The following is a 14,706-nucleotide window of genomic DNA, read 5'->3' on the forward strand; positions in this document are numbered from 1 at the left end:
TCCCAAATTAGGGCTGAACTTCACCCAGCAGTCTCCAATGGGTGACAGTGGTGGAGGGGTGGGGAATACTATATATATTGGAGAGACCAGCTTGCATTTGTTTCATTACAAGAGAGAGTGCTGTTAGAGGGGGTGGTTAGAGAGAGCTGTTGGGTTAGTTACTTGCCTAGATCTGTGTGGTGTGGGTGTGGGTGTTGTACTGCAGCTTTGCCCTTGTTATTCTTTCCCACCCAGCCCTTTTCAACTATTCCCTTTCTTTCTTTTCTTGGTTATTTATTTCAAACATCAAAAACATTTAAAAACTGCTTTAGTTTCCTCCTTTCCTTGTCTTATTCTTTGGCTTCCCCTCCCCGTCCTTCTGAATTATTCTACCAATCTTGTAAGTTTTCTTTCTTTCTTTCTTTCTTTCTTTCTTTCTTTCTTTCTTTCTCTCTCTCTCTCTCTCTCTCTCTCTCTCTCTCTCTCTCTCTCTTTCTTTCTACATTCTTTTTTTAAAAAACAAAAACAAGAGAAATATAAAAAGTAGTTTAGTTTCCTTGCCTTGCCCTTTGGCTCACCCTGCCCCTTTTCTCAATTCAACTCTTTCTTCATAGTTTTCCCTGTATTTCTTGCTAGATCATTTAAAAACTGTCTGTCTGTCTGTCTGTCTGTCTGTCTGTCTGTCTTGTCTTGTCTTGTCTTGTCTTGTCTTGTCTTGTCTTGTCTTGTCTTTACTTGTTCTTGGCTCTCCCCCCACCCGCACTTCTCAATTCCTGTATTCCTTCCCTGCCCATTTTGAACTCTATGTCTTTTCCCTAAAATAAATAAAAATAAGAATCCTTTCCTTTGCTTGTACATAGTTCTGTATTTGCTTTTCTTTGGCTCGTATGTGTGTGTGTGTGTGTGTGTGTGTGTGTGCATGCTTGTGTTGTGGTCAAGCAAACAGTGTCTTGCAAAGCACTACCCACAACTCCACATTTCAAAATACAGTGGGCAAAGCACCACACACATTAAAATATATGATTTAAATTTAATACTACACTGTGTGGCAAAGCAGGCTCAATATGAGGCATCTTCAGGGTGTTGGCATTGGGGCTGCCCATTTCCCAGATTTCATGCACTTCTTTGCAACCAGTAAGAAGTTATAGCTCTTTGCTTTGAGAGTTTGTGTTGAAAAAAGGACATGGCACAGCCTGCCTGCCAGGCTGCTTTCCCAGGTAATGTGTCTTCCATTCAGCCAAAGAGAGCCTGAGGTCGCCCACTGTGCAGCTGAATAGGAAAGTAGTACTAGCAGAGAGGGGTTATTTGGCCTTCCAAGAAACCCACAGCAGAGATTAGGGATAGTGAACTCCTTCTAATCACCGCTTACACACATAACTTCTCTGATTATCCCTTTATGACCTTTGGTTTGCACTTCTGAGAACAGCACAATTTATCTGTGCCTAGCACAAAAACTACTTGGCCAAACTTTCTGATATTTGGCAAGTGGGATCACCTCCATGGGGGCTGATGGGTGCCCAAATGTCATGCACGTCTGTGGGAACAGTGAAAGGTTATAGCTCTTTGCTTTGAGAATTTTGGGTGACAAAATCCAATTTTAATTCTGCCTAACACAAAACCCATAGTGCCAAATTGTCTTAGATTTGACAGGTGGAATCAGCTCATTGGGGGCTGACAGGTTGCCAGATTTCATGTATTTACCATGAAATTTGTTTCTGTTTCCAATTTTGTTTCTGTTTTCCAATACAAGTCAATGAGAAAATGTCAAATTTGAATAATTTAAATTTCCATCTTAATTTTTGCATCTTAACAAAATCTGGTATTCTCCAATGGAAAATTGGCCTATTCCTGATAGTTTCTGGCTCCGTTTATCAGTGGAGCTTTTTTGAAGTTGGGGATGTAGTCATTGTTCTTTTGTCTATGTTTATCGTTTGCTTCTGCTATTCCTGTTTATTAATGTCAATGCACACTGTAGTTTGGTAATGTGTGTGTGTGTGTGTGTGTGTGTGTTTGTGAGTGTGTGTATTTGGTGCAGCTACCCAGACATCCAGCTAATTGTCCCAAGTTTTACAGGGTGGGGACTTGACCCAGAAGTGTATCAGGGAAGGAACGTAACCCAGCACTGCCTTCTGACCCAAGGGTGACATGAGCCAGGAGGAAGAAGGGACCGACAGAGCCAGAGAGAGCTCCCTCATAGATTCCCTACAAAGGGGGAAGCCTATGGAATGGGACAAACAGAGACAAACGGTTGATGCAGAGAGTCCAAGTTCAGCTAAGAAGGCTGGATCTGTCCAGGTCTGGTCTGAGCAGAAACTCAGTCAAGAAATGCGTGCCTAAAAGGAAAAGCGGTGTCAGTGTTAGGGATATCGGAGAATTTCTCCACGAATCTCCGGGAGGCTGAATGCCAACGCATTCAGCCCCCCGAAATTGGTGAGGAAATTCTCCGCCCCCCCCGCCCCCCCCAGGATGGGACTTATCATGGCCGAATGTCCCTCACAGCGGTGGGTCCCGGCAGCGGTTCAGCGGCATTTCGGTGGTGGTGGCGGCGGCGGCCGGTCTTCCAACCGGCTGCCGCCACCACCATTTCCAAGTAAAGTGTAAAAACAAAGAAAAAGTGATAGGCTATGTAAAGATTTACGTAGCCTATCACGGCTAGATTTTCAAAGTCAGCCGTGATAGGCTACATAAGTCTTTACGTAGCCTATCACGGCTGGCTTTGAAAAAAAAAAGCACGTATGCAAATGGCGCCGCCCATGGGCGCCGCCATTTGCATTCCTTATTTGGGCACGGGTAGTCTACATAAATATTTATGTAGACTACGGCGAAAATAAGGGCAACGCAAATAACTTTTTTTTTTTTTTTACACTTTACTTTTTTCTTTTGCGGCCGGGGAGACGGGGCTCTCCCCCCCGGCCAGAACTTCGGCAGGGAAGGATGGGGCGCCTCCCCCCCAGCCAGAATTTCGGTGGGGAGGGGTGGGGCGCCTCTCCACCCACCAAGAATGTTTGGGGGGAGCACCTCCCCCCCACCCCGAAAAAAGCTGCGGGACCAGGTAAGGGACTTTCGTCCATCCCTAGTCAGTGTATACATAATCGCAGTTGGAAGGGCAAATCTTTGGTTGGGAGACATCACGCTAAAGGCCTTACTCCTGGTGGTTTCCAAGCAGATCTCCAACCCATGTGGGGCACCAGGTTTGCCGCTTGAGAAGACCTCAGTGATCCCGCAGAATGATGAGGGAGAAGGCAAGTCTTCAAGTATCCTGGTCCCAAGATATTCTTGGCTTTGTAGACCTTTATAGATCCTTCAAGCTGGCCTGGAAGCTGATGGGCAGTAAGTGCAATGCTTTCAGCATAAGTGTTACATGCTGATATGGAGTGTCACATGACAACATTCAGGCAGCTGCACTCTGCACTAGCTGTTCTTTCCAGACTAGTCTCCAAGGTAGCACTGCACAGAGCACATTGCGGTAATCCAGATTTGAAGTAACCAACACCTCTACCACTGGGGACAAGCTATCCACATTGAGGATGTTGCTGTCATACTAGACAAAGCTTTAAATTGCAGGCCAAATTACTGAGGTCAGCGAAAACTGCAGCAACAAAAATGGAATTCGGCCTACCCCAGACTATGAACCTGTTCTTCCTACACTGGGAGCACAACTGTGTCTAGAACAGTCTCCATCTGACCAGGGGCAATTTATTTGTCCTTTGCTTATTTGCTCTCATCCAGCATGTTACTGAGTCCAGGCACTGAATAAGAATTCATACAGATGCTAAGTCACATTGTAGACAAGAATGCAAACTGGGGAATCCCACAGCACAAGAGCTAAGAGGTTGAAGAATTATCATCCAGTGTTACCTACTGAAACTGGACCTGTAGGTAGAAGATGGAAGCACTGGTGTACACACACTCCAATACTCAACCTACTGAGACTGTCCAGAAGGATACCAGAGTAGATGGTATCAAATGAGAAATGCCAAACAAGTCCCCAGAGGGATCCTTGAGGATACTACTGAGTGAGAAAATTAGACTCTGTTTCCTGCCCAGACCTCAATGCTTAGGACATGTTATGACATCTCTACATCGAGTCTTTCATCATTTGTGGTGGTACTCCAAAACAAAAATGGGATACTTGCCATGCCTACGGCCACTGGTGTTCCAGCCTGCTATGTCCACCCACCATCATTATACTCTTGGCTCGGGATAAATATGCAGCATTTAAAGCATGGGCCACAGCTTGGACACTGTTGTAGGTCCTGAAGCTGTCTTGAGACAGGGCTCTCTCAAGCTCCTCCAAGGGCAGATCCGCCAGTTTCTCTTTCGCTGTGCAACTTTTCCAGCTTCTCTTTGACAACACGTGGTTTGAAGACAAACAATGGAAGGACTCATTCCAAAACACATACAGAAAAGAGGAAAATGGTTTATAATAGTCATTTTTGGTCTTCTTTTGTGTATTCACTTTGAAGGTCAAAGAACCATGGATGAACCTGAAGGCAGTAGGTGCAATAACCAAGTTGTAGTCGATATCCGGAAAGGTTGTTGTGATCCAGACTTTTGCCCCAGTTTCTTTCTTTTCAATCATTCTTTGCAGATTGATGACTGGAAGAAATACATATTGAACATCTGCATAGAATACGACTACATTGACTTGTCCCCACAAAACTGATAGTTCAGTCTCATCTCTGTTTCTTATGTGTAGTCTTAGTGAGAAGGCAACGCAAATTCCACTTCTGGTCAACAGGGGTGTCATGGCTCTCATGAACCTGTCTCCATTGTCATTGCCTGGAGCAAAGAGACTGATCCACATCCATCCAAGAAACAGGAGCAGTTGCACGATCCCTGGGTACTGGGTTTCTTCCCTTGGGAAGAAACCTTATGGTGCACAAAAGGGAACTGAGTTCTATCATTCAGAACACGATCAATAACACCATAACTGATCTACTGAGGAATGGAAGAAACTGGTACTTTGCACTGATTTGTTTTCAGGATAAAGGTCAGATATTTATTAACCTGAAATTATTAATATCTAACAAAATGGTTGCCACTATGACAGGTGTGGGGTGTATGTGGAGGTGGAGTGCAGAAATCTCCCAAGGATCCTTTATACTGCACACATCCTTTATGTTATGTGCTCAAAGAGGTACAGTGGGGTCTTTGGCAGTGGGGGTCCAGGGCACAGAAGCACCCCCCACCCAGTATTGAAACAAACCACAACTACTACTAACAGGATGCCAAAGGCAGTGTTTTCCTTTTCCCCATATGAAAGAATCCAAAACTTCCACTTCTTCAAAATATAGTAGAGCAGTGCAACTGAAGACACTACAAGATGTGGGTTAATCCTGCTCCCTGAAATGACTGAGCCCATTGTAAAGGAAAGGTAGCCACACTCCCACCTCTCTTCCAGATACTGTTCTCCGGGCACACTAGAGCCTTTTTTTCAGGAATTCCCACCAAGAAGGGGCAACACAAGCAGAAAGGCCTGCAGGGCTGTCCCTTTAGCTCAGGAGAGGACAACTTCTTTTGCCCGGAGGGTGCAGTGCCAGCCCTCAAAGCCTGGAGCTCTTGCACTTACCGATATCACCAGAGATGGCCAAAATCCTAGAGTGCTGGGGAACATTTTGTGCAGGGAGAGTGCACATTGTTTCCCAGAAGAATTGGGCTCCACACAGCTTGCCAAAAAGCTGTTTGGACGATTCTCAGAGCCCAATTGCAGTGACTGGATGCGGGACTGCAAAAATCACCAGGGGGGCCTTATATGGCCTGCAAGCTGCTTCTTGCCCAGCCCTGCTTTACCTTCACCCATGTGGTCATGTGCCTTGTGCCGACGTCCCTGTGTTCAAGCGCTGCCTTTGCTTCGCTTCCATTCAGTCACCACCAAAAGGCAAGAAGGAGGGATAGGCAGTGATGGGCCCTTCTGAAGCCAGGAGCTCTCAGCAACTGCCCCACCATGCTGATCCCTTACGCCAGCCCTGATTATGCTCTTCCCCTGGCTTCGCTTTTTGATGCCCTGCCTCCCATTCAGAAGTGTCTCCACTGCCACTACGCACCTCCAAGCTTCCTCAGTGGCCAGAGGTGCTTTGGAAAGGAATCCTTGCCAAGCCAGTGCACAACTCCCATTGACATGCCGCTGGCCTCCCCTCCCCTCCCTATTCCTACCTGTGGGATTTTGTAGATGCCTGACATGGTGGAAATGAGGATGGACAGGTCGGATTCAACCCCTTCAAGAATGGCCAGTGGGTTATTTCTTCTCCCACAGCTGTAATTTGGGAGGTTGCTTTCCCCACCTGCAAGCAGCTGCAGCATGGCATAGGATGTCGTCCTTCCGTAATAATGGCTCTCATAGAGGGTGTAGCCCAGGCTGACATTGGGTAGGAGCCGGGGATTCCGATTGACCTCCTGGATGGCGAACAAGAAGGACAAGCTGTGCCAGGACCTCAGAAGTATACGACTGCAAAGCAAGAAGTCCAAGTTAGAGGAGATGCATCGCACTGTTATCTTCCTTTCAAGGAAAACAACATGTCACAATCTAAAGCCATTTCCATGCAATACGAATCTCAGAACAGCTGATTTTCACACAATGGTTTGCATGTTGATTGGGGGCTCTGAATATACCTCCATTGCAACGTCAATAAACATCTACTTGTCACTAAAAACAAAGATGGAATGATTGCTCCCAATTTCCTGAGAGGAGAGATTGACAAGCTTCAAAAAAACACACACAAGCACGCATGGCCACAGACATAAATATATATATCTGTCATGAAAGTTTTGGAAATGCCTGCAGAGGATTCCAGTAGTTTTGGTGGTATGGGCTGCTTTAAACAATTCTGAGCGGGGGGATGTTCCTTGGTAGAAACTGAGCCTTTAGCCTTGGGAGAATGAGATATGCACACATAGCTTTCAGCCGCTAATTTGGTGGTCTCGGCTGAGTTCAGATATTTATGGTTTGTTTTATACATTCCTTTAATATAGTTCTCATCTGCCTAATGGCAAACATTCTGTGGACACATTACAAGCAGATCTTCACCTTTGGAACCCAGCAGGTCAGAGCTTAATGCATGACCAGTGCAAAAGACCACAGACTCATAAATTGAATTGCAACAAATTGATTCATTTATTGATATTCAATGCCTAAACATAAGCTGATCTTCATAAGGAGACATTATTAATTTGAACACAACCATAGTAACATTCATATTTACTAGATATGGGGTGTTTCTGGTTTTGGTTGTAACTGCGCAAGGAAACTCTAAGTATCCAATCATACGTGATCATACTTCACTAAATGTTGCCCTCATCATACTAATTCTCCTTCAAAAGGCACCACTGGGAAAAGTAGGGAGAGCAATTTGCCAGGGATGACCAGGGGTTTGAGGAAATATGGGGCATCTCCAATAAATGGGTGTAACTGGAGTGCAGGTTGGGAGCAAAGAAATCACATTTACGTACCAATCACGCCTATTTAAAAAAGTCTAAAAAGCTATTTGACAAAAAATTTAAAAAGCTGGGGAAGAGTGAGGCTAGTAGGACTACTGCCTCCCCTGGAGATAATATCTGCAGCAGCAACATCACCAGCAGGAAGGGCGATGACGCCACAGCAGCTGCACCGCCACGACATACAGATACAGGCACATCTCATGGCAAGTTCTACTTGTCCTCCTCAATGGCAGTGGAGCTTGGTGTAACTGCGCAGGGGAAATGTGCAAAATCAGCCACGAAAAGATCAGCTCATGACATGGCTATCCAGGAACTGGAAGCTTATGCCAGAGACAGTTTCTCGGAAATGCATCGCAGCGCAGAGAGTGGTCCTGTCCTATACTGGGACACAAAACGTGGAGTTTGGCCAAATCTGACCAAAGTTACCATTTGACATCTATCTTGCCCTCCCTCGAGTGTGTCCTCTGAATAGGGATGTACGAAAGTCATTTACCTTTTCGATGAGGCGATTCGCAGTGGGGGGAGGTGCTCCTCCTCCCGAAATCCTTCTCCGGCAGACTCCACTCTGTGGAAATTCCATGGAGCCACCAGCCAGGGCTGCCCACAGCCGAAAATCCAGCTGCAGGGCACCTTCCTTCCGGAAGGAAAAAAAAAACACGGTGTACGCAAATGGCGGCGTCTACAGCGGCTGCAATTTGCGTTTCCTATTTCTTGCCAATTTATCTCACATAAATATTTACGTAGGCAAAAAATAAAGGAATGCAAATAGCGTCCACTACGCTATTTGCATTCCCCTTTTTTTCGCCGTTTTATTTTACGTAAATATTTACCTGAGATAAGTTGGCGAAAAATAGGGAATGCAAATGGCGGCAGACATAGCTGCCGCCATTTGCGTATGCCTTTTTTTGTTTTGTTTTTTAATTGGCTTGCCATGATAGGCTACGTAAATACTTACGTAGCCTATCACGGCAAAGACCAGGATGACAATGGTGGCCATGGCAGCCAGTCGACAGATAAGCACCGCCAGACCCGCCGCTGGAGCTGCCGCTCTCCGGAACATCTGCCCGAGGTAAGCCTCGTCCCGGGGAGAATCCGCGGGGGGGGGCAGGGGGCAGGCTGTGCCACCATGGATTTTGGGGGGGCGAATGCCAGTACATTCAGCCTCACTGATATCCATGGCGGAATTACCACCCGCCGAAGCAGACTCACACCAGAACATGTCTCCTTGTCTTTAGATGTGCCAACAGGGAATGGATTCTCAAGCAGCACCTCCCTCCACCACCACCAGCTGAAACTGTCAGCACATTAGAGCAGTCATCAAGTGACGAGGAGGACCCCTTATCACAGAATCATAGAATCATAGAATAGTAGTCCTGGGCCCAGTGCTCTTCAACATTTTTATTATGTGCTTGGAGGAGGAGGTGCAGGGAATGCTGATCAAATTTGCAGATGACAAAAAACTGGGCGGGATGGCTAATACTTTGGAAGACAGAAGCAAAATCCAAAGTGATCTCGATAGACTGGAGTGCTGGGCAGAAAACAACAGAATTACGTTTAACAGGGATTAATGCCCAGTTCTGCACCTAGGAAAAAGAAACCACATGCACAGTTACAAGAAGGGGGATACGTGGCTCAACAACACTACAAGTGAGAAGGATCTTGGAATTGTTGTCGATCACAAGCTGAATATGAGGCAACAGTGTGATGTGGCTGCAAAAAAGGCAAATGCTCTTTTGGGCTGCATTCATAGAAGCATAGCTTCCAAATCCCGGGAAGTACTAGTTCCCCTCTACTCAGCACTGCTTAGGCCTCATCTGGAGTATTGTGTCCAGTTCTGGGCACCACACGTGAAGAAGGATGCAGACTAGGGATGGTGGAGAATTTCTCCCCAAAACTTCGGGGGGCCGAGCGCCAACGTGTTCGGCCCCCCGAACAAGTTTCGGGGAGAAATTCTCCGCCCCCTGCACCCCCCCCCGGGACGGGACTTACCTTTGCCGAATGTCCCTCCCGGCGGCGGGTCCGGCAGGCGGTTCGTCGGGTCTTCGTCGGGGGGGGGGGCAGCCGATCTTTCGACCAGCTGCCGCCGCCGCCATTGCAATAAAAGAAAAAAAAAACGCCCCCGTGATAGGCTACGTGACGATTAATGTAGCCTATCACAGCTAGATTTGCAAAGTCAGCCATGATAGGCTACGTAAATCGTCACTTAGCCTATCACGGGTGACTTAAAAAAAAAAAAAAAGCGCGTACGGATAATGGCGGCCCCCATAGGGAGCCGCCATTCCCGTTCCTTATTTGGTCGCTGTAGTCTACGTAAATGTTTACGTAGACTACGGCGAAAATAAGGGCAATGCAAATAGCCCTTATTTTTTTTTTTAAGTCACCCGTGATAGGCTATATGATGATTAACGTAGCCTATCACGGCTGACTTTGCAGATCTAGCCGTGATAGGCTACGTTAATTGTCACGTAGCCTATCACGGGGGCATTTTTTTTTTTAACTGTTTAGTTCGCAGCCGGGCGAGGTGAGGTGCCTCCTCCCCGGCCTGAATTTTGGCCGGGCGAGGAGGGAAGCCTCCCCCCCTCGGCCTGAACTTCATGGGGGGAGCAACGAAGCGCCTCCCCCCCACTGCGGGAAATCTTCGAGGACAGGTAAGTGACTTTCGTCCACCCCTAATGCAGACAAACTGGAGAAGGATCAGAGGAGGGCAACAAAGATGATCAGAGGACTGGAAACAAAGCCCTATGAAGAGAGACTGAGAGAACTGGGCATGTTTAGCTTTGAGAAGAGAAGACTGAGGGGAGATATGATAGCGCACTTCAAGTGCTTGAAAGGTTGTCACAGAGAGGAAGGCCAGGATATCTTCTTGATCATCCCAGAGTGCAGGACACGGAATAATGGGCTCAAGTTACAGGAAGCCAGATTCCACTGAACATCAGGGAAAATGTCCTGACTGTTAGAGCAACACGACAGTGGAACCAGTGACCCAGGGAGGCGGTGGGCTCTCCCACCCTGGAGGCCTTCAAGATGAGGCTGGACAGCCATCTGTCAGGGATGCTCTGACTTGGATTCCTGCACTGAGCAGGGGGTTGGACTAGATGGCCTCGTAGGCCCCTTCCAACCCTACTATTCTATGATTCTATGAGCTGCCCCTCCACTCTGCACCAAGGACTCCAGCAGGCAAGCCCCCAATGCTCTCACCTCAGCCTCCTCGGGAGGAGGCCAGGGCACACTGCTGTGTTGCTGCGGAGACCCTTGCTCCCCACATCAGCATTCAAGGGCTTCCCTAACAGCAGATTGAGGCAGGACGGATATCAGAATAGCCAGCCCCCAGAGCTCTTGCCCTGGCTGGCTCAAGAGGAGGCCAGGGGGAGAGTGCTGGGGTGTTGCGGTGCACCCAGCCGCTCACCAAGCTCCAGCGTGCTCGGCGGACAGGCCTGTCAGCACCCCAGATCTCAGCAAGCAGGGTGCAGAAGGCTGGACAGGGGGGAGCCCATCAGAGTCCTCCCCCTTTTTGGAACACGGAGGGCTACAGTTAGTAGGGGAGATCAGCAAAAACTGTGTTCCCTGACTTACATGAGCTGAAGCATTTTCCACTAGTGCAAAGCCACAATTGGATGCAACAAGCAAAGTTTGAAAATAGAACAGTTTCACATCTTAATGGACAAAACACACAACACAAATACCTCCTTCATGTGTTAATTATGTGAAGAAGGCTCGTATGTTGAAAGGGGCTCCCCCACTCCAAACATCCATATATTGAAAGTGGTTGTTTGAGCTGAGGAAACCTATGCAGGTGGACTTCCTTGGGAGCTGGAACTGCGCATGATCAGTCTACATGTGTAGGCATCCCCAACTTAGACATTCATACTCAACATATAGTTAGGCAGCTGTGTAACTTTGGGGGAAGGGCCAGCAGCATCCTACAGGGATCTAAAGGACAGCAGAATGTGGAACATCCAGTTTGAAATCTGCCATTCTTGGACAAGGTGCTGAAACAGGTTGTGCCCTCGCAGCAGCAGCTCTCAGTACCTTTGGATGATGCGGATTATTTAGATCCCTTACATTTATGGGATAGAAACAGCCTTTGTCACCTGGTTGATGACTGCCTCTGGGGAATTGATGAAGGGAATGCAACCCTGTTGATTCTTCTGGACCTCTCAGTGGCTTCCGACCATGGCATCCTTGTATCCATCTGGGTTGGGCTTAGGAGGCATGGTGTTAAAATAGTTCTGGTCCTTCCTGGAGAAGCAGTCTCAGAATGTGGTGCTAGGGAATTTCTGCTCCACCCCATGGAGCAGAACCCTAGACTGTAGAGAGTGTCACAAGCCTCCATATTGTCCCCCATATTTTTTGATACATCTACATGAAATTGCTGATGGAAGTTACCTGGAGGTTTGGGCGGAAGTGTCATCAGTATGTGGATGAGACTCATCTCTACCTCTCGTTTCAGTCTACACACTCCACAGGGAGCCTGTGGAATTCTGTGGAACACAAGAGGATATTTTGGGGTAGAGGAGGGTGAACAAGCTGAGACTGGTATGCCAGCTGTGGCCCTATTTGGAGAAGATGAACCTTGCTCAGTGTTTTCATGCACTCCTGACATCTGCGCAGGATTCCTCTCACACAGTGTATGTGGAGCAGGAAACCTCAGCTGGTGGCAAAGCCAGGTGCCTGAGTGTTGGGGAGGCTGAGGCAGTCAGATGATAAAATACCAATATTGCACCAGCCAAACTGGTGACCAGTGAATTTCTGAGCCCAATTTAAAGTGCTGCTTTTTATCTTGAAAGACTTAACTGATTTGCAACCAAAGGACTTGTAGGACTGCCTTACCCCATTTCAGCCTCTTTTATTTAGGGCATTTGGCAGAAGGGGACCAAATGACTCCTTCACACACTGGCTTCCTCAATAACTGGGAATCTATTAAACACACTCACAAATTTCAAATCTATACATTAATGGGGGAAATTAATTTGTCCGAGGATGTAGACATCAAAACAAGAAGACCATACATAAAACATGCCAAACTCTCAACAGGCGAAGAGAAAACCGGACTGTGGGCATTTGGGGGAAATTAGCTGAATTCTCTTGGTGGATGAACCGGAAGGCTCCAATTTGTAAAATAGGCCACAGACCTGTAGGGATCCTCCAGGCTCATTTTGGTTTTTGAGTAGGGGTGTACAAAACCCACTTACCAGTTCGCTGAAGGGGTCTGCAGGGGGGGAGGCAATCTGTCCCTCCCCCGGGAATCCTCCCTGGCCGGTTCCGCTCCACAGCAAGTCCGCGGAGCTGCCGGCCGGGTCCTTCTGCAGCCGGACTTCCATCCCCTGCCATGCAAATGGCATTTGGTGTAGCATGCCATTTGTGTCCCTGCCTTTGGCCATGATAGGCTACATAAATATTTACATAGCCTATCATGGCCAAGGGCAGGGACACCATTTGCGTCCGCAGCCTGGCAGCAGATGGCTGCAGAACGAATATGACAGGTAGGGTCCATCCTGACTGGGCTTCGTTGAGGAGTGGGGGGGAGCAGTCCGTTCTGCCATGGACTCCGGGGGGCCGTATTGTAAAGAATCCCTCCTAGGGATGGACGAAAGGGACTTACCTTGTCCCACAGCTTGCTTCGCGGTGGGGGGGAGTCGCTTCGCTTCTCCCCCCGAAGTTCAGGCGAGGGGGGGGAGGCGCCCCGCCTCGCCCAGCTGAAATTCAGGCCAGGGAGGAGCGCCCCGTCTACCCGGCCGCGAAAAAAAAGTAAAGTAAAAACAAACAAACACACACCCATGATAGGCTACGTAACGATTTACGTAGCCTATCACAGCTAGATTTCCAAAGTCAGCCGTGATAGGCTATGTAAATCGTCACATAGCCTATCACACACAGGTGACTTTGAAAAAAAAAAAGCGCGTACGCAAATGGTGGCACCCATGGGGCGCCGCCATTTTCGTTCCTTAGTTTGGCTCATCTAGTCTACGTAAAGATTTATGTAGACTACGGTGAAAATAAGGGAATGCTGTAATCTTTACATAGACTAGACGTGCCAAACTAAGGAATGCAAATGGTGGCGCCCCATGGGCGCCGCCATTTGCGTACGTGCTTTTTTTTTTTCAAAGTCACCCATGATAGGCTACGTGACAATTTACGTAGCCTATCACGGCTGACTTTGGAAATCTAGCCGTGATAGGCTACGTAAATCGTTACGCAGCCTATCATGGGTGTGGTGTTTTTTTTTTACTTTAATTTTATTTTGCAATGGCGGCAGCGGCAGCCAGCCAGAAGACCGGCCGCTGCCACCGCCACCGCCGAGACGCCACCGCAACGCCGCTGGGACCCGCTGCTGAGGGGGACATTCGTACGAGGTAAGTCCCATCCTGGGGGGGGGGGGCGACGGAGAATTTCACCATGAATTTCGGGGGGCCAAATGCGTTGGCATTCGGCCTCCCGGAGATTCGTGGAGAAATTCTCCGCCATCCCTAAATTCCCTCCTCACTGGAGTCTGTGGCAGATTTCTCCACCATCCCTACTTCTGAGCCAAAGGAGGTCAGGGACAAGCTAATGGGGTATCCCTAACATTATTGGGTGAGGAGATGAAAGGTTCAGGGTAAGCTTGTCAGACTGGTGAGGAAAGAAAGTTTCAGAGCTGTTTATCCTAACCTGGGATGGTGGAATCAGGCTACAATTTCTACAAGAATGTCCTGAAAATAGGAGACACTTGAAGCTCAATTTTGGGGCACCTTGAAATTCCTGCATCATAGTGGGTGAAGGAAAAATGTGTCCGTTCAAGAAGAAAAGGTTGCAGTGGGTCTCAGCCTGTGCTGTGAGAAGAACCTAACAGGCTGAATCCGTGGGGCTGTGACAATTCATTGCCCGAGCCGTCTCAGCTCTGAAAGATGGCGATTTGGGATAAGTGCTCAAAGAATATGATGAGCCTGCAGCTATTCAAAGATAGTGTTGTTTCTGCAGTGTCGAAAATTTCCTGGTCTTCCACATGGTCATTGACTTTATCATGCTTTGGGACTCCTGTTCTAAGGCAATTGAACTTTTGCAGTTTTGATTAGATTGGTTTGGCTAGATCTGACCTTGTGTACGTGACCTGCAGGCCTATTGGGTCACCATCACTTTGCGGTCACTTTCCTGCCTTGGCTCAGTCAAGGATCTCTTAAAAGGAGCCATATCCATGATTGCCAACTTTTACTGGAGTCGGCAGTGCCTGCCCTTCTATTGGGCAGCCTGCTAACCATCCGTCAGGCCCCATCATGGCAAGCTTTTAGGAAGTGCCTGTAATTCCATCAGGAG

The 14,706-nt window shown here is 47.9% G+C and overlaps 1 protein-coding gene across 1 annotated transcript; it reads right to left on the bottom strand.

Moving 5' to 3' along the window:
* Positions 1 to 3,659: 3,659 nt before the first annotated feature.
* Positions 3,660 to 9,530, bottom strand: LOC146356350 (uncharacterized). Its single transcript, XM_084841102.1, has 4 exons — positions 9,406 to 9,530; positions 7,910 to 8,050; positions 6,264 to 6,427; positions 3,660 to 4,578 (listed from the first exon to the last, which is right to left on the bottom strand). The coding sequence occupies exons 1-4, from the start codon at positions 9,507 to 9,509 to the stop codon at positions 4,121 to 4,123; spliced, it is 867 nt and encodes a 288-aa protein (XP_084697228.1). The 5' UTR covers positions 9,510 to 9,530; the 3' UTR covers positions 3,660 to 4,120.
* Positions 9,531 to 14,706: the final 5,176 nt, after the last annotated feature.

Source organism: Heloderma suspectum, chromosome 2 (assembly GCF_057233095.1).
Source record: "Heloderma suspectum isolate Gila_16-S chromosome 2, 16-S_ref, whole genome shotgun sequence".
In the NCBI taxonomy this organism is placed as follows: Eukaryota; Metazoa; Chordata; class Lepidosauria; order Squamata; family Helodermatidae; genus Heloderma; species Heloderma suspectum.

What these genes read in the sequence shown, in the direction of transcription:
- LOC146356350 (XM_084841102.1), bottom strand. Translation starts at nt 9,509, where the DNA reads ATGGCGGCGGCGGCAGCTGGTCGAAAGATCGGCTGCCCCCCCCCCCGA. An exon ending in GGGAGGGACATTCGGCAAAG is followed by an intron (nt 8,051 to 9,405) that starts GTAAGTCCCGTC and finishes TCCTTCCGGAAG; the next exon opens with GAAGGTGCCCTGCAGCTGGA. An exon ending in CATGCTGCAGCTGCTTGCAG is followed by an intron (nt 4,579 to 6,263) that starts GTGGGGAAAGCA and finishes TATTTCTTCCAG; the next exon opens with TCATCAATCTGCAAAGAATG.